Here is a 23,074-nt window from a genome sequence, read left to right as displayed (position 1 = left end):
GTCCAAAAAACGGCTTAACGAGGAAAATTGGATGAAAAATTAGATTACAAATTTTTCTTCAAAACACGGCTCCTTAGCACTACTAGTGGTGAGAAAAACTCCACAGGGTGCCTTTAATATACATATATATATATATATATATATATGTACATTAACAGTCATACGCATGTGAGCTGGTTTACATTAATCCAGCTCACATGAGCTGAAGGACTTATTATTATTCCTGCTCTACTTATTGTGCGTCAGCTTCTCCGTCACTCGGATCTTAAGTGTCCAACACACGACTTTGAGATGTTTTAATCCTCCGATAACGTGGACGAGGAGCTCTCTGTTGTTTTCCGGGCTCAGAAACAGATTAAAATAAGTTAAATAAGAACAAACCAACACAACTGACAGGAATAAACTCAGTTTTGAAGTACTTGTACTTTTCTAGTATTTTCTATTTCAAATATTCTACATTTGTTATTTTTATTTGTTCATAGTTTATAAAATATGACCCATTGTGAAACATTGAAATTAGCGCCACTACAAATGAATACATCATGAAATCGATCCAATAATATAACGCTGACATTCTGCCTTTCGAGTTATCTTTTTAAAAAAAATAATTTTGGTGCCAATATTTTCACATTTTAACTTTTTTCTGCCCAACTTTTACTGAAGTAAATTATTGGAATACTTCTTCTATCTATTAAAACTATATATTATCTATCAAGCGTATTGATAATGAGGAAACCTGCACACATCACTTTGCATTGCTCTAAGTGTGTGCGGCGTGAAGGTGACACCGTGACCTTCACAGAACACGCGGAGCCAAAGAGGCAGAACGTGACAGAACCGACAGAAGGAACCGGTTCCCCGGCCCTCACCTGGTCTTCAGGTCCGGCCGCTGAGCGCCGCGCTGCTCGAGCTGCTGAGAGGAAAGAAAAGAAGAAAGAGGCTTTGGGACGGAAGATAAACCCGTCTGAGCCGCTGCACAGCAGGAAGTCAAGCCTCAAACCTGGAGATCAAGTCTGACTCAACAAACCCTGACTCAAGGAATTATATTATAATAATAATAATAATATATATGCACTACCTCCTCAAGATGCAGAGACTTCTGGGAGGCCAGCTTCAGCTCCTCACTGAGAGGGAGGAGGAGACATTAGAGGTAAAGACACAACAGGGGTGTTACACACACACACACACACACACACATACACACACACACACATAACGTGTTTATGTCAGATTTGATTATGAGCTGAACTGCTTGTTTTTTCCCTTTCACATCCGATAATGTATAAACCCATTCAGAGAAACAATAACCTGGCACTGAAATCTGCAGAAAATAAAAAACATTCATCATCATTTGAAGACGTGACCTGCGGCGGATGAATATATTTTATAGACTAGACAAAAGTCTTTAAAGTCCTTTTTAACTCCTAAAAGGGGAAACATCCGGCTGCTAAATGCTGCACTCTGCATTTGATCCCCTTCACCTAACACAGATATTTAAATATTGATTATAGAGCAAACTAAAGACTGGTGAAACACGTCTATTTAAAAGCAGTGACCATATTCTGGGATGCACTTTGTACAGATGTAATCCGGGGACTCGAGAGCCATCTGCCGCTCCTATTTTAAACATCTTAAAGGATTTACCGGCTTTAAAGCCCCTCAGGGTGTCGGACCCTCTGCAGCGATACAGTAGTGATACAGTAGTAGTGATACGGTAGTGATACGGTGGTAGTGATATGGTAGTGATACAGTAGTAGTGATACGGTAGTGATACAGTAGTGATACAGTAGTAGTGATACGGTAGTGATACGGTGGTAGTGATATGGTAGTGATGCAGTAGTTGTGATACAATAGTGATGCAGTAGTGATACAGTAGTGATACAGTAGTAGTGATACGGTAGTGATACGGTGGTAGTGATACGGTACTGACGCGGTAGTGATACAGTAGTGATATGGTAGTGATGCAGTAGTGATACGGTAGTGATACAGTAGTGATGCAGTAGTGATACGGTAGTGATACAGTAGTGATGCGGTAGTGATACGGTAGTGATGCGGTAGTGATAAAGTAGTGATACAGTAGTGATGCAGTAGTGATACGGTAGTGATACAGTAGTGATGCGGTAGTGATACAGTAGTGATACGGTAGTGATGCGGTAGTGATGATGAGGTAGTGATACGGTAGTGATACAGTAGTGATACGGTAATGATGATGAGGTAGTGATACGGTAGTGATACAGTAGTGATACGGTAGTGATGATGAGGTAGTGATACGGTAGTGATACGGTAGTGATGATGAGGTAGTGATACGGTAGTGATGATGAGGTAGTGATACGGTAGTGATACAGTAGTGATACGGTAATGATGATGAGGTAGTGGTACGGTAGTGATACAGTAGTGATGATGAGGTAATGATACGGTAGTGATACAGTAGTGATACGGTAATGATGATGAGGTAGTGATACGGTAGTGATACAGTAGTGATACGGTAGTGATGATGAGGTAGTGATACGGTAGTGATACGGTAGTGATGATGAGGTAGTGATACGGTAGTGATACGGTAGTGATGATGAGGTAGTGATACGGTAGTGATACAGTAGTGATACGGTAATGATGATGAGGTAGTGATACGGTAGTGATACAGTAGTGATACGGTAGTGATACGGTAGTGATGATGAGGTAGTGATACGGTAGTGATACAGTAGTGATACGGTAATGATGATGAGGTAGTGATACGGTAGTGATACAGTAGTGATACGGTAGTGATGATGAGGTAGTGATACGGTAGTGATACGGTAGTGATGATGAGGTAGTGATACGGTAGTGATACAGTAGTGATACGGTAATGATGATGAGGTAGTGATACGGTAGTGATACAGTAGTGATACGGTAGTGATGATGAGGTAGTGATACGGTAGTGATACAGTAGTGATACGGTAGTGATACAGTAGTGATACGGTAGTGATACGGTAGTGATGATGAGGTAGTGATACAGTAGTGATACGGTAGTGATGATGAGGTAGTGATACAGTAGTGATACAGTAGTGATACGGTAGTGATACGGTAGTGATGATGAGGTAGTGATACAGTAGTGATACAGTAGTGATACGGTAGTGATACGGTAGTGATGATGAGGTAGTGATACAGTAGTGATACAGTAGTGATACGGTAGTGATACAGTAACGATACGTCACGATATATAGCATCAGGATCACATTTAGACCCGGAGACGCATGTGGCGGCCGCGCCGTCTGGGAATTTATGAATCTGGATTATTTTTGGATGGCGGAACCGACTGATTTTCTGCCGTGGAGAAAGAAATGAGCTCCAAATGGGTCATCGTGGGGATTTGTGTCAAAGGAAGAAGCTCCGCGTGACTAACAGCTGGAGGAGAAGTGTGTAATTACATCGGCCACGCCTCCACCCTGTCGGAGGGATCGTCATTAAACCTGGTACGGAGATTCACGCTCCTCAGAGGATGAATCCGACCCACTTGGCCGATTCCCCTGATACGTCCTCTAGCGCCACCATGAGGCCGACGTGTGTTTTTAGAGGAATATCTCCACAACCTTTAGGTGGAGTGCTATAAAATGTGTTTTAGAACAGGATGAAATGTAATAACTTCCATTAACTCCTTAGCCTTTCACCAGGTCATCATATTAGTGTGTCCATTACTTCATTATACAGTATATATAAATATATATATATATTCACTGTATATATATATATATACACACACATATACAGTATATACATATTATTGGGATAATAACAGCTGGTTTAAACAATCAGGATTTGACCTCCAGTGACACCAGAAACAACATAGAACACACATCTGAGCTGTTTACAGCTGCTCTGTGAGATGCTACAAAGGTCACATTGATTCCACACACACACACACACACACACGCACACACACACACACTCTGATGTCATAGTGAGGCCAGCCGCCATGTTGGAGCCAGGCGGTCCTCGGAGGAGAGACGGAGCGGTTACATAACCGCAGCAGACAGAGGGAGGATGGAGGGAGGATGGAGGATGGAGGGAGGATGGAGGATGGAGGGAGGATGGAGGGAGGATGGAGGATGGAGGGAGGATGGAGGATGGAGGGAGGATGGAGGGAGGATGGAGGATGGAGGGAGGATGGAGGGAGGATGGAGGGAGGATGGAGGGAGGATGGAGGAGCACACTGTGTGGAGCAGACGGGATGGAAGCAGCAACAAAGCCACAGACTTCTAAACAAGCTGCTTCTGTTCCAGCGTAACTAAAGATGTTTAACATCTGCTCCTTCAGGAGGCTACGCATGTGGACGACGGCAATTCAGCCAATTAGAGCCATCCGGAGCTATGACATCACAGCTCGGGGCTCTGGTGACTAAGAGGAGGTGTGGCAGGATGATGCACACACACACACACACAAAGTATTTTTACCACGCATCAAAAACTCGATCCGTCAAAGCTCTGCCAATAATTAAGATTTTAATGGAGTTGTTGCTATGCCAACACAGCAATTATGCAGAGTCTGAATGCATTTTTCTTTATGTTACCAAAAAGTCTTGTTTCCTTTAAATCCACACCTGATATGAAAGGAGAAGGAAAAATACATCCCAGAATCTCAAAACTACAAACATACACGTCCATATGCTTCGTGGTTAAAGGTTTAGAGATTTAAGGATGTACAATAGACACGGTGAACACGGCAGAGTATTGTGCCCTGTACTCCACCGTCATACCTATAACCCCATGATGGCACCCGTTGGCTAATTATGGGATTCACACAGCAAGTCGTGGCATCTTCTCAAGTTGAGAGCGGCGAAGCGTTTAATGACACGTTTGACATTTCAGGGAGAGGGTGTGTGGTGGTGTGTGTGGTGGTGCGTGTGTGTGTGTGTGTGTGTGTGGGGGGGGGGGTCCCCTCTACAGGACACACCTCCGTCATCACAGTACTCACATTTCCTTGCAGAGGACTCTGATTTGCTGGTTTTCTGAGCCGCTCCGCTCCTTCGACAGACTGAGCTCCTCCTGGTGTTTAGAGTTCTGCTGTTTTAAAGCCTCGAGCTGAAGAGGAGCACACACACACACACACACACACACACACACACACACGCACACCACACACGCACACACACACACACGCGCGTCTTACTTATCAGTCTGAAACCCAAAAGATCTTCAACGTGAGACAAAGACGAGCAGGAAATCTTCACGTCGCAAAAGCAGCAAATGTTTGACTTTGTTGTTTCGAATGTTTCTTTTAAACCATTAAATCAATTATCAGAATAATCGTCGCCGGGGGCAACCTGGAGGTTCAGAGACCTTTTGTTGCGTCTCACTCTTTCATGGCCTCTCTGTCATAAAGAATACACATGATTTACCCCTCAAAACCATCTACTGTCCACCATGAGAACATATATTCAACATCAGAGGACCGGCTGCAGCCGTTCTTAAAGAAACACAACCCTGTGGTACTTTTGGTGAGTCGGCAACGAGCAGAATGAGTTCAACCTTAAAAAGTCTCTCGTTCAATTCATCCGGAGATGAAAAAGAGAAAAACCCGTCTCATGAATCTTCAAAATGACACGTGCGGCGCTGCAGCTTTAAAATAGCAAACAGAGAGCGAACGCGTGTGACTTTCACATCGATGCATTCGTAGCCGACGGCAACGCGGCATCGATTCCCCACCGCCGGCCGGCTGCCCCTGCTCCACGCCAGTTTTCACGCCTCTGCACGAGAGTTTATGACTTCAGGATTCATCTCCAGATGTAAACAAATAAACACGCGCGTGCAGAACGTAAACACACATCACAACAAACCTGTCCGTCCCACACCGATGCACCTCCTCCTGCACACAGAGTCTCACCAGAAGGCTCACGGAGCTTCCTACCTGGTAGTGGGGCGAGTAGACGCCACCGGAGAAGCCCTGACGCAGAGCGGCTACGTCCATACCGGCAGCGCTGCCGGACCTCCAGCTGCTCTTCAGCATCGCACGCACGGACTGAAGCGCGGGAACGAGGCCGGGCATCAATAAACCATCAGCCCTCGTCCCCCGCCGTGCACAGCTGCGAGGGGGAAATGGAGAGCAGCCTCTCTCTCTCTCTCTCACACACACACACACAGTTGGGTTAAAGAAGCTGAAGCACTCCCCCCCCCCCCCCCCCCCCCCCCCCCCCCCCCCCCCCCCCCCCCCCCCCCCCCCCCCCCCCCCCCCCCCCCCCCCCCCCCCCCCCCCCCCCCCCCCCCCCCCCCCTTTCTCCGGCCCACTCTTGTTTCCTCACTTTCTACCGTATGTTCACACTGATCCTCCTTTCGTTCACAGTGATTAAAAATGATGATTCATTCATGTTTTTAGTGTAATATGAGATGCATTCGACAATCTCACTGGAGCTGCAAACAAACTCTTATTTTCCATTCTCAAATCGCTAAGAATTAGATTAAAAAAAGACAGAAAGCGGATTCCTTCCAAAACCCACTTATATATGTTTCCTGTGGAATGACGAGCATCAGGACGACAGAACAAAAGGCGTGAAGGATGCGCTCCCTCTCCCACTCGTTTACTAAATACAAAATCAGTTTTCAACCGTAGAAGGTGGAGAAACTCCATCAATGAACCACGACTGAGCGTCTGGAACCAACACGTTGGGGTTTTAACGGCGTCGCGGTGGTTCAACGTTTCATTATCCATCAATTAGTCTCAATTGTTTTTCCAGAGTGATCGTTCCATTACTCCAAAGCCCAAAGATGACTCCATCCATCCCATTACTAAATTAATAACACATCAGAACACAAGCCAACTCAACGTCTGCAGCCAAAGGTTTGTGGAAGGACAAATGTAAATGCTCAAAAAGCAGATTAATGTTCCATCTCTACTCAAGAAGTCCCCAAATATCCAGTTCACCGTCATAAAAGAGGAAGAAAACCAGCAAATATGAACCACTGGAAACGCACGCACGCACGCACGCACGCACGCACGCACGCACGCACGCACACACACACACCACACACACACACACACACACACACACACACACACACACACACACACACACACACACACACACACACACACACACACACACACACACACATCTATAGAGGGGGAGAGAGAGAGGGGGGGGGAGGGAGGGAGAGGGAGAGAAAGTGGGAGGGATAGAGGGAGGGAGAGAGGGAGAAAGAAAGGGAGGTAGAGAGAGATAGAGAGAGAGGTAGAGAGAGGTAGAAATAGAGATAGATAGAGAGAGAGGTAGAGATAGAGATTGATAGAGAGAGAGGTAGAGATAGAGAGATAGAGAGGTAGAGAGAGGTAGAGATAGAGATAGATAGAGAGAGGTAGAGATAGAGATAGATAGAGAGGTAGAGAGAGAGATAGATAGAGAGGTAGAGAGAGGTATAGATAGATAGAGAGAGGTAGAGAGAGATATATAGATAGATAGAGGTAGAGAGAGGTAGATATAGAGAGAGGTATGGATAGATAGATAGAGGTAGAGAGAGGTAGAGATAGATATATAGAGGTAGAGAGAGGTAGAGAGATGTAGAGAGAGGTAGAGAGAGGTAGAAAGAGATAGAGAGAGGTAGAGAGGTATAGAGGGGTAGAGATAGATAGAGAGAGGTAGAGATAGATAGAGAGAGGTAGATAGAGGTAGAGAGAGGTAGAGAGAGGTAGAGAGAGGTAGAGATAGATAGAGAGAGGTAGAGAGAGGTATAGATAGATAGAGAGAGGTAGAGAGAGGTAGAAAGAGGTAGAGAGAGGTAGATAGAGGTAGAGAGAGGTAGAAAGAGGTAGAGAGGTAGAGATAGATAGAGAGAGGTAGAAAGAGGTAGAGAGATGTAGGGAGAGGTAGAGAGGTAGAGATAGCTAGAGAGATGTAGAAAGAGGTATAGAGAGGTAGAAATAGGTAGAGAGAGGTATAGAGGGGTAGAGATATATAGAGAGAGGTAGAGATAGAGAGAGGTATAGATAGAGAGAGGTAGAGAGAGGTAGAAAGAGGTAGAGAGATGTAGATAGAGAGAGGTAGAAAGAGGTAGAAAGAGGTAGAGAGATGTAGATAGAGGTAGAAAGAGGTAGAGATAGATAGAGAGAGGTAGAAAGAGGTAGAGAGATGTAGAGAGAGGTAGAGATAGATAGAGAGATGTAGAAATAGGTAGAGAGAGGTAGAAAGAGGTAGAGAGAGGTAGAGAGAGGTAGAGAGAGGTAGAAAGAGGTAGAGAGAGGTAGAGAGAGATAGAAAGAGGTAGAGAGAGGTAGAGAGAGGTAGAAAGAGGTAGAGAGAGGTAGAGAGAGGTAAGAGAGGTAGAGAGAGGTAGAAAGAGGTAGAGAGAGGTAGAGAGAGGTAGAAAGAGGTAGAGAGGTAGCGATAGATAGAGAGAGGTAGAAAGAGGTAGAGAGATGTAGAGAGAGGTAGAGAGGTAGGGATAGATAGAGAGATGTAGAAATATGTAGAGAGAGGTAGAAAGAGGTAGAGAGATGTAGAGAGAGGTAGAGAGGTAGGGATAGATAGAGAGATGTAGAAAGAGGTAGAGAGAGGTAGAAAGAGGTAGAGAGAGGTAGAGAGAGGTAGAGAGGTAGAGAGAGGTAGAGAGAGGTAGAGAGAGGTAGAAAGAGGTAGAGAGAGGTAGAGAGAGGTAGAGAGAGGTAGAAAGAGGTAGAAAGAGGTAGAGAGAGGTAGAGAGAGGTAGAGAGGGGTAGATAGAGGTAGATAGAGGTAGAGAGAGGTAGAGAGAGGTAGAGGTGGTTCTCTGTATTTCCTTGAGTGCGTCTGAACAGTCGCTCAGTGATGAATCCTGATGCGTAATAAAAAGCCTGCAGCAGCTGAACGTACATGTGACTCCTTTCCGTCACAGGAAGTCACACTCGTGCACACACACTCGTGCACACACACTCGTGCACACACACACACACACACGTTCCATCGAGGCCTTCTGCTCACCTGCGTCTCCAGCGTCTCGTTCTCATTGGTCAGCTTCTCCAGTGAGAGCGCCGCCCTCTCCGACTCTCCAGCAGCCTGAAAACAAACATAAAGATATTTAAAAACACGCAGCGCCACGCTGGTGAAAGCATCTTAAAATATAAAATATAGCAAACACGTCTCGCTGAGATGAAATACGATGACAGGAAAACTTGTGTTTGTCCTCACTGGTGCATTATCACGCTTTTTATATCCCATACTTCCTCTATTTTGGGGATTATTTACATACATGTATGTTGTGTACTGCATCTTTACTGCAGTAAATCAGCTGTAAGTAATCAACAAATAAACATCCGCTTTTTTCATTTATGCAGCAGTTATTCAGGTTTTTGGCCACTAGGGGGCAGCGCAAACAAGCTGTGAACCCAACATGGAACTATTCAGCTTTATAAAAAGTAATAAAATGTCAAACAAGTGCTTATTTCCACGTCCATTAGTTTCAGAGCGTGATCATTCAGTCAAGGTAGTTGTGTTCATCTGAAGTAATAAACAATGTTCTCTCTTGGAGCTCTGGTTTGGGGTCTCCAATGTTCTCTCTTGGAGCTCTGGTTTGGGACTCCAATGTTCTCTCTTGGAGCTCTGGTTTGGGACTCCAGGTGTTCTCTCTTGGAGCTCTGGTTTGGGACTCCAGTGTTCTCTCTTGGAGCTCTGGTTTGGGACTCCAGTGTTCTCTCTTGGAGCTCTGGTTTGGGACTCCAATGTTCTCTCTTGGAGCTCTGGTTTGGGACTCCAGTGTTCTCTCTTGGAGCTCTGGTTTGGGACTCCAATGTTCTCTCTTGGAGCTCTGGTTTGGGACTCCAATGTTCTCTCTTGGAGCTCTGGTTTGGGACTCCAATGTTCTCTCTTGGAGCTCTGGTTTGGGACTCCAATGTTCTCTCTTGGAGCTCTGGTTTGGGACTCCAATGTTCTCTCTTGGAGCTCTGGTTTGGGACTCCAGTGTTCTCTCTTGGAGCTCTGGTTTGGGTCTCCAATGTTCTCTCTTGGAGCTCTGGTTTGGGACTCCAATGTTCTCTCTGGGAGCTCTGGTTTTGGGACTCCAATGTTCTCTCTTGGAGCTCTGGTTTGGGACTCCAGTGTTCTCTCTTGGAGCTCTGGTTTGGGACTCCAATGTTCTCTCTTGGAGCTCTGGTTTGGGTCTCCAATGTTCTCTCTTGGAGCTCTGGTTTGGGACTCCAGTGTTCTCTCTTGGAGGTCTGGTTTGGGTCTCCAATGTTCTCTCTTGGAGCTCTGGTTTGGGACTCCAGTGTTCTCTCTTGGAGCTCTGGTTTGGGACTCCAATGTTCTCTCTTGGAGCTCTGGTTTGGGACTCCAATGTTCTCTCTTGGAGCTCTGGTTTGGGACTCCAGTGTTCTCTCTTGGAGCTCTGGTTTGGCACTCCAATGTTCTCTCTTGGAGCTCTGGTTTGGGACTCCAATGTTCTCTCTTGGAGCTCTGGTTTGGGACTCCAATGTTCTCTCTTGGAGCTCTGGTTTGGGACTCCAATGTTCTCTCTTGGAGCTCTGGTTTGGGTCTCAATGTTCTCTCTTGGAGCTCTGGTTTGGGACTCCAATGTTCTCTCTTGGAGCTCTGGTTTGGGTCTCCAATGTTCTCTCTTGGAGCTCTGGTTTGGGACTCCAGTGTTCTCTCTTGGAGCTCTGGTTTGGGTCTCCAATGTTCTCTCTTGGAGCTCTGGTTTGGGACTCCAGTGTTCTCTCTTGGAGCTCTGGTTTGGGACTCCAGTGTTCTCTCTTGGAGCTCTGGTTTGGGACTCCAATGTTCTCTCTTGGAGCTCTGGTTTGGCACTCCAATGTTCTCTCTTGGAGCTCTGGTTTGGGACTCCAATGTTCTCTCTTGGAGCTCTGGTTTGGGACTCCAATGTTCTCTCTTGGAGCTCTGGTTTGGGACTCCAATGTTCTCTCTTGGAGCTCTGGTTTGGGTCTCCAGCGCCTCCAGAGGAGTAAAGCTCCACTGAGTTCACCAGCTGGTCTCTAACTGGCTGCTGTTTGTAAAGCTTTCATCTCTGAAAACATCTGCCGGCTGCAGCTGGAAACAACGCTGCAGAGAGCATTGAAAATAACTCAAAAAAGATGCCACAACATTACGTTAAGTTCAGGGAACGATGGAGATTGTTCTCTTATGAGTCATTAAATCACTGCTCTTATAACAATATCAATTAGATAAGCAGAACATCTGGGTATAATTAAAGATTCTGTTACATAACGCATAAAAGATCTAAATCACTCTCACATTATACTGAAGCCCAAAAAAAGACATTAGCGCAACAAAAAAACACAAAAAAACCAGCGTGCTATAAATAGAGCGGGTCGTTAAAGATGTCGGCCTCGAGCTCGTTCATCTGTTCGTAACGAGTCCCGTGAAGCGAGAGGAGAGCGCTCCGACTTCAGGGAAAGAGGAAAAAACACTCTGGAACTTTAGAGAAGAATATTAAAGCAGCGCAGACTTTAGTTATTATTATTTGATTTATTTAACAGAGTTTGTCCTCGGCCCATAATCACACCGTGTGGAACGAGACCTCAATTGATACATTATAATCATTCTAAATGAATAGAATGTATCATTTATGTTTCATTCTTTACATAAATGATACATTCTAATCATTCTAAATCATTAGAATGTATCATTTATGTTTCTTTCTTCACATAAATGATACATTATATCTTACTTTAAAACATGACATTCCTAGTGAGGGAAAGTAACTAAGTACATTAATCAAGTACTGTACTTAAGTCAGGTACTTGTACTTTACAGAGTATTTCAGTTTCTCTCCTTTATACTTCACTACATCTCAGAGGGAAATGCTGTAATTGTTACACCACTTCATTCAATTGATGCATTAAATGATTCTGATTAAAAACACAAAATATTATCAGCAAATAAACATCGTTAACATTACTGTGACGCATTAATGTGTGTGTTGTTTTTAACTCCTTTAATGTAGGTCAGCCCGCTCTCCGGACACTCATCGGCTGTTTTGGACCCAGGCTGCTAAAAGGTTTGTCATCATCGTCATCGTCATCATCATCATCATCATCATCATGTTGATTATATATTTTGTATAATAGCTTTCTCAAGCTGAATTACTTATTTCCAAGAAACATGTGAACACGTCTCTGGTACAAGATTTAAAGTGGTTCTGAGATGTAGTACAGTAAGAAGTACAATATGTACCAATATGTACCTCTGAGAGGTAGTACAGTAAGAAGTACAATATGTACCAATATGTACCTCTGAGAGGTAGTACAGTAAGAAGTACAATATGTACCAATATGTACCTCTGAGAGGTAGTACAGTAAGAAGTACAATATGTACCAATATGTACCTCTCAGAGGTAGTACAATAAGAAGTACAATATGTACCAATATGTACCTCTGAGAGGTAGTACAGTAAGAAGTACAATATGTACCAATATGTACCTCTGAGAGGTAGTACAGTAAGAAGTACAATATGTACCAATATGTACCTCTGAGAGGTAGTACAATAAGAAGTACAATATGTACCAATATGTACCTCTGAGAGGTAGTACAGTAAGAAGTACAATATGTACCAATATGTACCTCTGAGAGGTAGTACAATAAGAAGTACAATATGTACCAATATGTACCTCTGAGAGGTAGTACAATAAGAAGTACAATATGTACCAATATGTACCTCTGAGAGGTAGTACAGTAAGAAGTACAATATGTACCAATATGTACCTCTGAGAGGTAGTACAATAAGAAGTACAATATGTACCAATATGTACCTCTGAGAGGTAGTACAATAAGAAGTACAATATGTACCAATATGTACCTCTGAGAGGTAGTACAATAAGAAGTACAATATGTACCAATATGTACCTCTGAGAGGTAGTACAGTAAGAAGTACAAGTGTACAAGTACCTCCTCCTGCAGCGCTCGGACGTCTTTCTTTGCCTGCTCCGCTTTCTGCTCCAGCTCTGAAACAGGAAACAGGAAGACAATGTCATTTCATCTCGTTGACACACTTTTTAAATGAGCATGAGAGTCCGTAGAGACGAGTCAGACGTGTCATTGGACGTGTCATTGGACGTGTTGGACGTGTCATTGGACGTGTTGGACGTGTCATTGGACGTGTTGGACGTGTCATTGGACGTGTCATTGGACGTGTCATTGGACGTATTGGACGTGTCATTGGACGTGTCATTGGACGTATTGGACGTGTCATTGGACGTGTCATTGGACGTGTTGGACGTGTCATTGGACGTGTCATTGGACGTGTCATTGGACGTGTCATTGGACGTGTTGGACGTGTCATTGGACGTGTCATTGGACGTGTCATTGGACGTATTGGACGTGTCATTGGACGTGTCATTGGACGTGTCATTGGACGTGTCATTGGACGTGTTGGACGTGTCATTGGACGTGTCATTGGACGTGTTGGACGTGTCATTGGACGTGTTGGACGTGTCATTGGACATGTTGGACGTGTCATTGGACGTGTTGGACGTGTCATTGGACATGTTGGACGTGTCATTGGACATGTTGGACGTGTCATTGGACGTGTTGGACGTGTCATTGGACGTGTCATTGGACGTGTTGGACGTGTCATTGGACGTGTCATTGGACGTGTTGGACGTGTCATTGGACGTGTCATTGGACGTGTTGGACGTGTCATTGGACGTGTTGGACGTGTCATTGGACGTGTTATTGGACGTGTCATTGGACGTGTTGGACGTGTCATTGGACGTGTCATTGGACGTGTTGGACGTGTCATTGGACGTGTTGGACGTGTCATTGGACGTGTCATTGGACATGTTGGACGTGTCATTGGACGTGTTGGACGTGTCATTGGACGTGTTGGACGTGTCATTGGACGTGTCATTGGACATGTTGGACGTGTCATTGGACATGTTGGACGTGTCATTGGACGTGTTGGACGTGTCATTGGACGTGTTGTACGTGTCATTGGACGTGTTGTACGTGTTGGACATGTTGGACGTGTCATTGGACGTGTTGGACGTGTCATTGGACGTGTTATTGGACGTGTTATTGGACATGTTGGACGTGTCATTGGACGTGTCATTGGACATGTTGGACATGTTGGACGTGTCATTGGACATGTTGGACGTGTCATTGGACGTGTCATTGGACATGTCATTGGACATGTTGGACGTGTCATTGGACGTGTCATTGGACGTGTCATTGGACGTGTCATTGGACGTGTCATTGGACATGTCATTGGACATGTTGGACGTGTCATTGGACGTGTCATTGGACGTGTTATTGGACGTGTTGGACGTGTCATTGCACGTGTCATTGGACGTGTTATTGGACGTGTTATTGGACATGTTGGACGTGTCATTGCACGTGTCATTGGACGTGTCATTGGACGTGTCATTGGACATGTTGGACGTGTCATTGGACATGTTGGACGTGTCATTGGACGTGTCATTGGACATGTTGGACGTGTCATTGGACATGTTGGACGTGTCATTGGACATGTTGGACGTGTCATTGGACGTGTCATTGGACATGTCATTGGACATGTTGGACGTGTCATTGGACGTGTCATTGGACATGTTGGACGTGTCATTGGACATGTTGGACGTGTCATTGGACATGTTGGACGTGTCATTGGACATGTTGGACGTGTCATTGGACGTGTCATTGGACATGTTGGACGTGTCATTGGACATGTTGGACGTGTCATTGGACGTGTTGGACCTGCTCACCTCTCATGCTCTCCGCCGTCCTCCCGTTCTCCTCCTCGGCCGCCCGGAGCTGCCGTCTCTGAAACGGAGAAAAACATCAGCGAGCTGAAACACACTCGCGGTAAAACATTCTTGTTCCTTGAGCTCATGATGATGATGATGACGACGATGATGATGACGGATGAAAACAACTCTCTTAATGAGGCCACGAGCACAACGCCTCACGGAGGAACACTTGGACCCGGTTTCAGATCTGAGCTCTCTGCTACAGCTGAAACACTGATGGAGTTATTGATAAGCAGAGCATGTAGCAGCTGGTTGGTTTATGAGTCAAGCCAATAAACCAACGAACTCTACACTTCAATCAAATAACATTTACAGTATCACATCATTGCACGTTTATGATCGTGTCTTTTTCGCTGTTCTGTTAATTGCTGCTTCCTCTGAGGAGCGGCAGGTTTCCAGTCTGGCAGCACGGAGCCGCGTGTGAAGCGTATTTAAGACGCATATTTAGAGGCTTCAAGAAGCTCAGCGGGGCTCAACATGTCAGCGTGAGAACAGAAGCAGGTCGAATAGATTTCCTGTTGTGACTTTTACTAAATAAATCTTTTTAAAACCGGCATCACGTGTAAGTGACGGGGTGCAGAGGAAGATTCAGCTCTTTATGAACGTTCCTCCCTCACCAGGCCGGCCAGCTGCTCCTCCAGCGAGTCCTTATCTCGCTGCACCGACTGAACGTCTTTCTGTTTGCTCTCCACGTCGACACTCAGCTCGCCGATCTGTCAGGGTGGGGGGGGGGGGGCACACGGTATAGAACACACTGAGCTTTGGGGGGGGCATAAATGATGCATCGTCACGGTAACGTCCGTTTACATACCTTCTTCTCCTGAGACTGAGCGCGGGCCTCCAGGCTGCTGATCTGCTGCTGGCTCAGCGACGCGGCGTCCTCCTTCTGCCGGGACGCCCGCAGCCGCAGCCGGAGGTCGGCCACCTCCCTCTCCAGCTCCATGATCCTGGAGCGCTCCGACACCGTGGCCACCTGCAAGGGGAGAGCCGTAGGAAAGGAGTCAAGAGGGCGGAGGAGGAGGGAGGGGGGGGGGGGGGGGGGACTGGAACCGGATTATATATCAGAGGTTCAACTAAAGTAACATTTTCAACCCCGTTGTGAATATTTTTAGGCTGCGCCTTACAATTATATAACGTTTTAATTATTTGTTGATTAACCGTTTTCGTTTGAAAAATTGCTGTTAAATTTCAGAGAGCTCAAGGAGACAAAATCCAAAACCAAAAAAGATATTTAGTTAGACAACTATATGACAATTAGTCATGATTAGTGAATCAGTAGAAATAAGAGTCTTCAGCTCAATAAAGGACAGTTTCACTTTGTTCTTACCGTCAACAAATCCCATGAAAAAATAAAACCAACAATTAATGTGCGTGTGTGTGTGCGTGTGTGTGCGTGCGTGTGTGTGTGCGTGTGTGTGTGCGTGTGCGTGTGCGTGTGTGTGTGCGTGTGTGTGTGCGTGTGCGTGTGTGTGCGTGTGTGCGTAGTTTATTCACTAGAGCACAGAGAAAAGGGAAAACACTTTAGCTGATAGTTGTTTGTTTTACTTCCTGCGTATCTTCACGCTATTTGTAGCAAATATTATCTCAGATTATTTATTATGGTTCATACTTGACGAATGGTCCTCAAACCCTAAATGATATGCGTTAGTTGAATTTGAGGAGAGAGATCAATATTGTTTATGGGTAGATTCTTTTCTGTCTAACTCGGTATGGAACAGGACTTTGTTCTGGACTTGGCCTCCACGGGACCTGGTCTTGGACCTGGTCTTGGACCTGGTCTTGGACCTGACCTTGAGTCGACCCCAGCCCTGATTGATTAAAAAGACAACAGCAACACGTTGTTGTTGTTGTTGTTGTTGTTTAGGTCGTTTCACGGGAAAAGAAGAAAGAAGAAGAAAATGATGTCCCACGTCTTCATTTCCAGAATCTATCTTTAAAAAAACAAAATGCAGACGTTGGTGCACACGTGCATCGTCTCCAGTCTCCAGGTCTGGTTATTCAGGAAGATGAGGTCCCCGACTGGGGGGGGGGGGGGGGGGGGCAAAATGGGATGGTTTGCATGTGTTTGTGATGACGCCTCCGTTATTAAACATCACCAGCATTACCCTGGTGTCCTCTAAATCCCTCTGGAGCTTCTCAGCTTTGGTCTTTTCAAAGAGCAGGCTCTGCTCGAGCTCCTTTATGTGGGCAAGCTCCAGTCTGGTCTGCGTCTGTTAGTAAGAGAAGAGCAGGAAGAGAAGGAGAACAACACCAACGCAACGCCGACATGCGTGAGCCACGAGGACAGAGGAGGCGAGGAGGCGAGGAAGTGACAAAGGGAAGAACGGTTACTTCAATCATCTCATCCCGGCTCTCCTCACTTTCATTTGCTCGCATTCCAGAACTTGAAGGAAGCCGTGCGAGGACGAAGCAGACAAGGGGGGGAGGAGAGGGGGGGGGGGGGGTTAAAGCATGAATGAATGAAATGAGAGCCGCGGGAAGAAAGAAAAATATGAACACGGAAGCAAATGAACGATTCAACGATGAGCAGGAGAAGGAACGCTGAGATGGAACGATGATCATCAGGAAGAGGCAAGAAGCAGCTGAGTGCTAATAAATAATATGAACGGGGGCAAAAATAAATACAGAAATCAAACTGGGGTGCTCATTAGAAACCAGAGGGCTCGCGGATGACATTAGTATTGACTGGTTTTAACTGGACGTGTGTTTGTGTAAAGTACTTCTCCATCGTCAGTGTTTTACTGCAGGAGAATCGATATTAGTTTAAGAAAACAATATATTTAGAATAGCTTCACCTCTTTTCTTCTGAAGCTCTCTTCAAAAGACACCAGACTCCATTGACAGTCAAACCGGTACGTTTAAAAAGGTTCTGCTGCCGTCCCAGTCCTCCCAGAACACAGGAGCTGCTGGTTTACAGCTGCCTCGATGGGTTGATGTCGGTTAATAGAATTACAGTTTGTGTCAATGAAGTCTGGTCCATCTGCTGCAGCAGAACCTCATGCAACCGCACTTCTGAACGCCAAAACTTTCCCTTTTATGGGAGATAAGTCATTCAACTTGCCGTCTAGTTTGTCAATAATTCACACGTGAATCCCATAAATAAAATCCAGGCTGACGAGTGGGAGGCGGACACCTGGAGCGAGTGAGAGGATAATGTTTAATTGATAAAACCAGATGACATAAGCAGACGTTACCTCCAGGTCTCCTCTGGTGATGCAGGCCTCCTCCACACTGAACTGCAGATCTTCCACTTTGCTGTGAAGCGGGGAGAAGCACAACGTTTCTTCCATCTCTACGCGTTAGACCGAGACTCCACCGGTCTCCATGAACAGCGACATCGTGCGGTCGGCCACTCACCGCTTCTCCTCCTCCAGCTGGTTGAGCAGCTCCACTTTGTCTCGATCGGCGGCCTCCACCAGCGAACGCAGCTGGTCCAGCTTGGCCTCCGTCTCCGCCGCGTACTGTCACCGCGCGGAGAGAAGAAGAGCATTCATCAGGCCGCGTTGTGTTTGTGGTTGTTTCACTGCAGATGAACATGTGTCTGACCTGCTCCCGGCCTTTCCTCAGCAGAAGCATCTCCTGCTGCACCTCTCCCGCGTGGCTCGTGGCCTTCGCCACCTCGCACCTCTCCAGGTCCTGCTCCGCCAGCAGCTGCTCGATGTGCTGCTGCTTCTCCTTCAGCGCCTCCTGCAGCGCCGTGGTGCCGGAGATCTTACGGGCGTAGCGAGCCGACGTCTCCGTCAGCTGGAAAGAAGAAATGACCCGGCGTGCACAGCGTTAGCGCGGGCTCTCGGGGGAAGGTTCGGGGGAAGGTGAACCTCGGAGCGTGACGGAGCGAGTCCTACCAGTCCGGCCCGGCTGGGTTTGCCGCTGATGGAGGAGGTGGCGGAGCTGAGCGAGCTGATGGAGGAAGCGCTGGGGCTCCTCTTGAGGGCGGACATCCTCCGCGAGCTCTTGGCCTTGGTCGGCGTGGTGCACGGGAAGCCGATGCGCGTCACCTTGTGGGCCGGGGCGAACAGACCGTACCTGCACATGCACTGGAAATATCTGAGAGCAAAACCAGCTGGTTTACAACCATCTTCCCTGCAGGTTAAGGACACGTTCACTCGGTCGGGGGGCTTCACCTGGTCCCGGCGACGGCTCCGTCGTTCTTGCCGAGCGGCTCATCCAGTTCCACTCCACACCAGCCGCCCTTGGCGAAGTCCGTCTCTCCCAGGAAGCGCACGACTCCGGCCTTGTTGCCACCGACCTGCACACAGACACACAAACCAAAACGCTTTAATGGACCGCGTTCTTTACGAATAAGGTCTGAAAATCACAAAGGGGGCTTTTGTGGGTACAAATATTAAATAAACACACACAAACGTGTCTGAACAACACCGGCGTACGTGCAGAAGTTAACCATCAACTCAACAGGTGTGCAGCAGGAATTGACCCGTTATGACGTCACCATCATAAGCTCTGTTGTCTCTCACCAGCACGCGGTCTCCCAGCCTCAGCTCCCTCCTCTTCTTCACGGACTCCGTGTCCGACACGTTGGACACCGACTCGCTGGACGTGAGCACCCGGCCGAGTGCGCTCGCCTTCACGCCCTGAGCTGAACACACGGGGGAAAGAAACACGGCGTCACGTCGCCGCCAGGCAAGACAGTCACAACGCATGTTTTCAAGTGACGGATGAGCTGTCCGTCACCGGCGGGTTCAGGGTCGCTCGGCGCCGTGGGGGCTCCTGGCGCCGGACCGGCCGCCCCCCCCGTTGGCCTCCGTCTCTGGCAGCGCGGTCTTGGATAGCTTGGAAGGCCGCGTGAATATCCCCCTCCCGTCCTCGCACTGGAAGTACCGGACCCCCGACACGGACCCGTCGTTCTTCCCGATGGGCTCTTCCAGCACGACGCCCGCCCACTGCCCGGGGGCGAACTGCGTGCCCCCGATGAACTGCACCTGCCCGGGCTTGTCGCCGTTGACCCAGACCCTCTCGCCGACCTGGAAGTCCGCGTTCCCGTCCTGGGTCGGGGAGGCGCCCCCGCCGGGGGTCTTCTCTGGAGGAACCGGCTTTGGAGCGCCTGCAATCACAACCAACAGCTTCCATTTACCTCTTCACATCCAATCACACGAGGCCTTTAGAAAGGTGTGTTTTTGTTGCTCTGCTGTTGCCATGGCAACTAAACTATGGGATGAAACACTGTTCACGGTCCACAACACTACTCTGTCTTTTAAACAGCTTTATAAACGGATTTAATATCTCCTGGATATATTATTCTCAGTTGATTATCTGTCTTTATTTATAAAAGTGGTTTACGAATTAATTACAAAATAATGTATATAATTATTTGATCTAAAACCAGTGATTGGGTTGGATATTGATCTAAAAACAATACATTTTTCATTGTCACTTATTAGTTGTTACTCAACTCAAAAACAATATCCATGTAAAAAAACATTTTAGGGCAATTACTGTACAAATATCACAGGTTTAAGTTAAACTAAAGATTATTTTAATTATCAGATACTACAGTCCAAAACTCAGTTTACGATCATATACTGTAAAAGAAATGTGAAAATATTTATTTACATTTGAGAAACTAGAAACTATGAATTGTTTTACTTCTTTGGTGTAAAGAAAGTCTGTTGGTCCAAAAGCTGACGAGGAAGGAAATATAAAAATATGTTTTTTTAAAGATCAAAGAACAAGTAAACAAGATAAACAAATTTGACAGAGCGTTGCAAACAATATGAAATCCGGCTCAAACATTCCAGACGTCGGTGAACCGCGATAGTAATAATAATTATATTTGATGTTCTAACTTTCGGGGTTTCTTACCGGAGGACGGAGACGTCTTTGACGCGTGTAGACGGACCACTTTGCTCGGGGGTTTGATCCCGCTGACCTTGCCTGGTGTACTCATGGCTCCTTGTTTGTCCATCGGGGGGGTCTGGGGGGTCTGGGGGGTCTGGCCTGATCAAGGTGGGGGACTAGGCCTTCCCCACCACCCCATGAAGTCCCAATGGGATGGAACTGGAAAACAAAACGAATCCCTGAAATCATTTAAAAATCAAACATTTGGGTGGAACAGCAGCTGAATGGAGGTCGTGTTACGCGGATTATTATTTATTATTAATCAATAAAATCATGTGAATAATGAGTTTTAATGATCAATTAGTGAAAAATACCAATCAGAATGTCCTTGTTTTGTCCAACATACTGTTCAAAACCCAAAGATAATCAATATGTACAAATACACAAGTATTTTGTTTTCAATTGTAACAATTTCTACTACTAGGGGACTACTTTTTATAAGCGACCAGGTCACGACAGATGTGCTGCGTTTCATTCCGTGTCAAAAGGCAGGACTACATTACCCACAATGCAGCTCGGCCGTAGATTTAATGAGCATAAACTGAAAGAAGTGTTCCTTTATGTGATGATGATGAATGTTTATGATAAACTGAATGATGAAGTGTTCCTTTATGTGATGATGAATGTTTATGATAAACTGAATGATGAAGTGTTCCTTTATGTGTTGATGAATGTTTATGATAAACTGAATGATGAAGTGTTCCTTTATGTGATGATGATGAATGTTTATGATAAACTGAATGATGAAGAGTTCCTTTATGTGATGATGATGAATGTTTATGATAAACTGAATGATGAAGAGTTCCTTTATGTGATGATGAATGTTTATGATAAACTGAATGATGAAGTGTTCCTTTATGTGATGATGATGAATGTTTATGATAAACTGAATGATGAAGTGTTCCTTTATGTGATGATGATGAATGTTTATGATAAACTGAATGATGAAGAGTTCCTTTATGTGATGATGAATGTTTATGATAAACTGAATGATGAAGAGTTCCTTTATGTGATGATGAATGTTTATGATAAACTGAATGATGAAGTGTTCCTTTATGTGTTGATGATGAATGTTTATGATAAACTGAATGATGAAGTGTTCCTTTATGTGATGATGAATGTTTATGATAAACTGAATGATGAAGTGTTCCTTTATGTGATGATGAATGTTTATGATAAACTGAATGATGAAGTGTTCCTTTATGTGATGATGAATGTTTATGATAAACTGAATGATGAAGTGTTCCTTTATGTGATGATGAATGTTTATGATAAACTGAATGTTGAAGAGTTCCTTTATGTGATGATGAATGTTTATGATAAACTGAATGATGAAGTGTTCCTTTATGTGATGATGATGAATGTTTATGATAAACTGAATGTTGAAGAGTTCCTTTATGTGATGATGAATGTTTATGATAAACTGAATGATGAAGTGTTCCTTTATGTGTTGATGATGAATGTTTATGATAAACTGAATGATGAAGAGTTCCTTTATGTGATGATGATGAATGTTTATGATAAACTGAATGATGAAGAGTTCCTTTATGTGATGATGAATGTTTATGATAAACTGAATGATGAAGTGTTCCTTTATGTGATGATGATGAATGTTTATGATAAACTGAATGATGAAGAGTTCCTTTATGTGATGATGAATGTTTATGATAAACTGAATGTTGAAGTGTTCCTTTATGTGATGATGAATGTTTATGATAAACTGAATGATGAAGTGTTCCTTTATGTGATGATGAATGTTTATGATAAACTGAATGATGAAGTGTTCCTTTATGTGATGATGAATGTTTATGATAAACTGAATGATGAAGAGTTCCTTTATGTGATGATGAATGTTTATGATAAACTGAATGATGAAGTGTTCCTTTATGTGATGATGATGAATGTTTATGATAAACTGAATGATGAAGTGTTCCTTTTTGCAACTTAGCCTGTATTATCACAGATTTCCATTCACCAAAACCATACATTTTTTTAAAACTTTTACTGCATTTTATATTACCCAACAGTTTTATAGTATCGTCGAGCGTGCGCATGCGCGAGGTAACACGAGCAGCCTCGTCCCCCACGCCGCTCCCTCCCACCCAACCGGTGCTGCCAGACCACAACAACAAGCACACCCCGAGACAGAGCTGTCAGATCCCCGTGCCTCAGCCCCCCCCCCACGGCACTGGTTTATCTGGAGCCCCACAACCATCACCTGCTGCTGCTATGGCGGCTCCTTGTTAACGCTTGACCGGCTGATGACGAGGCTGGCCCGCGTTGTTCCGTGTCTGGGATTAACGGCGACGACAACACGCACTATTATATGAACGTTAAAGCGACGTTAAAGCAGACAAAGTTACGGCGGAAGCTTACCTGTCTCAGCCGGAGGACGTCGTGGCTGAGCGCGGCGGAGCTTCTTTTTTTTTTTTTTTAAAGAACCGTTACACGTTTTCTTCTTCTTTTTTTCTCCAACGGCTCTCTCTCTCTCTCTCCTTTCCTCAGCCCCAGCCCCGGCATGACGT

General features: G+C 45.5%; 1 protein-coding gene across 1 annotated transcript in view; it reads right to left on the bottom strand.

The window, feature by feature from the left end:
* The window catches only part of clip1b (CAP-GLY domain containing linker protein 1b), a 26,708-nt gene extending 3,651 nt beyond the window's left edge, over positions 1-23,057 (bottom strand). Inside the window, 19 exon segments of the mRNA XM_034546677.1 lie at positions 870-913; positions 1,079-1,124; positions 4,948-5,054; positions 8,921-8,995; positions 12,838-12,893; positions 14,649-14,706; positions 15,311-15,406; positions 15,505-15,666; positions 16,799-16,903; positions 17,888-17,948; positions 18,051-18,154; positions 18,240-18,437; positions 18,539-18,740; positions 18,818-18,942; positions 19,169-19,276; positions 19,342-19,446; positions 19,448-19,755; positions 20,514-20,708; positions 22,926-23,057. Coding sequence (XP_034402568.1) covers positions 870-913; positions 1,079-1,124; positions 4,948-5,054; positions 8,921-8,995; positions 12,838-12,893; positions 14,649-14,706; positions 15,311-15,406; positions 15,505-15,666; positions 16,799-16,903; positions 17,888-17,948; positions 18,051-18,154; positions 18,240-18,437; positions 18,539-18,740; positions 18,818-18,942; positions 19,169-19,276; positions 19,342-19,446; positions 19,448-19,755; positions 20,514-20,616 — 2,063 coding nt within the window. The 5' untranslated portion in view covers positions 20,617-20,708; positions 22,926-23,057.
* Between the last annotated feature and the right edge of the window lie 17 nt (positions 23,058-23,074).

The sequence above is a fragment of the Cyclopterus lumpus genome, chromosome 12 (genome assembly GCF_009769545.1).
Source record: "Cyclopterus lumpus isolate fCycLum1 chromosome 12, fCycLum1.pri, whole genome shotgun sequence".
Taxonomy (NCBI): domain Eukaryota; kingdom Metazoa; phylum Chordata; class Actinopteri; order Perciformes; family Cyclopteridae; genus Cyclopterus; species Cyclopterus lumpus.
This window is presented reverse-complemented; position numbering and strand designations above follow the sequence as displayed.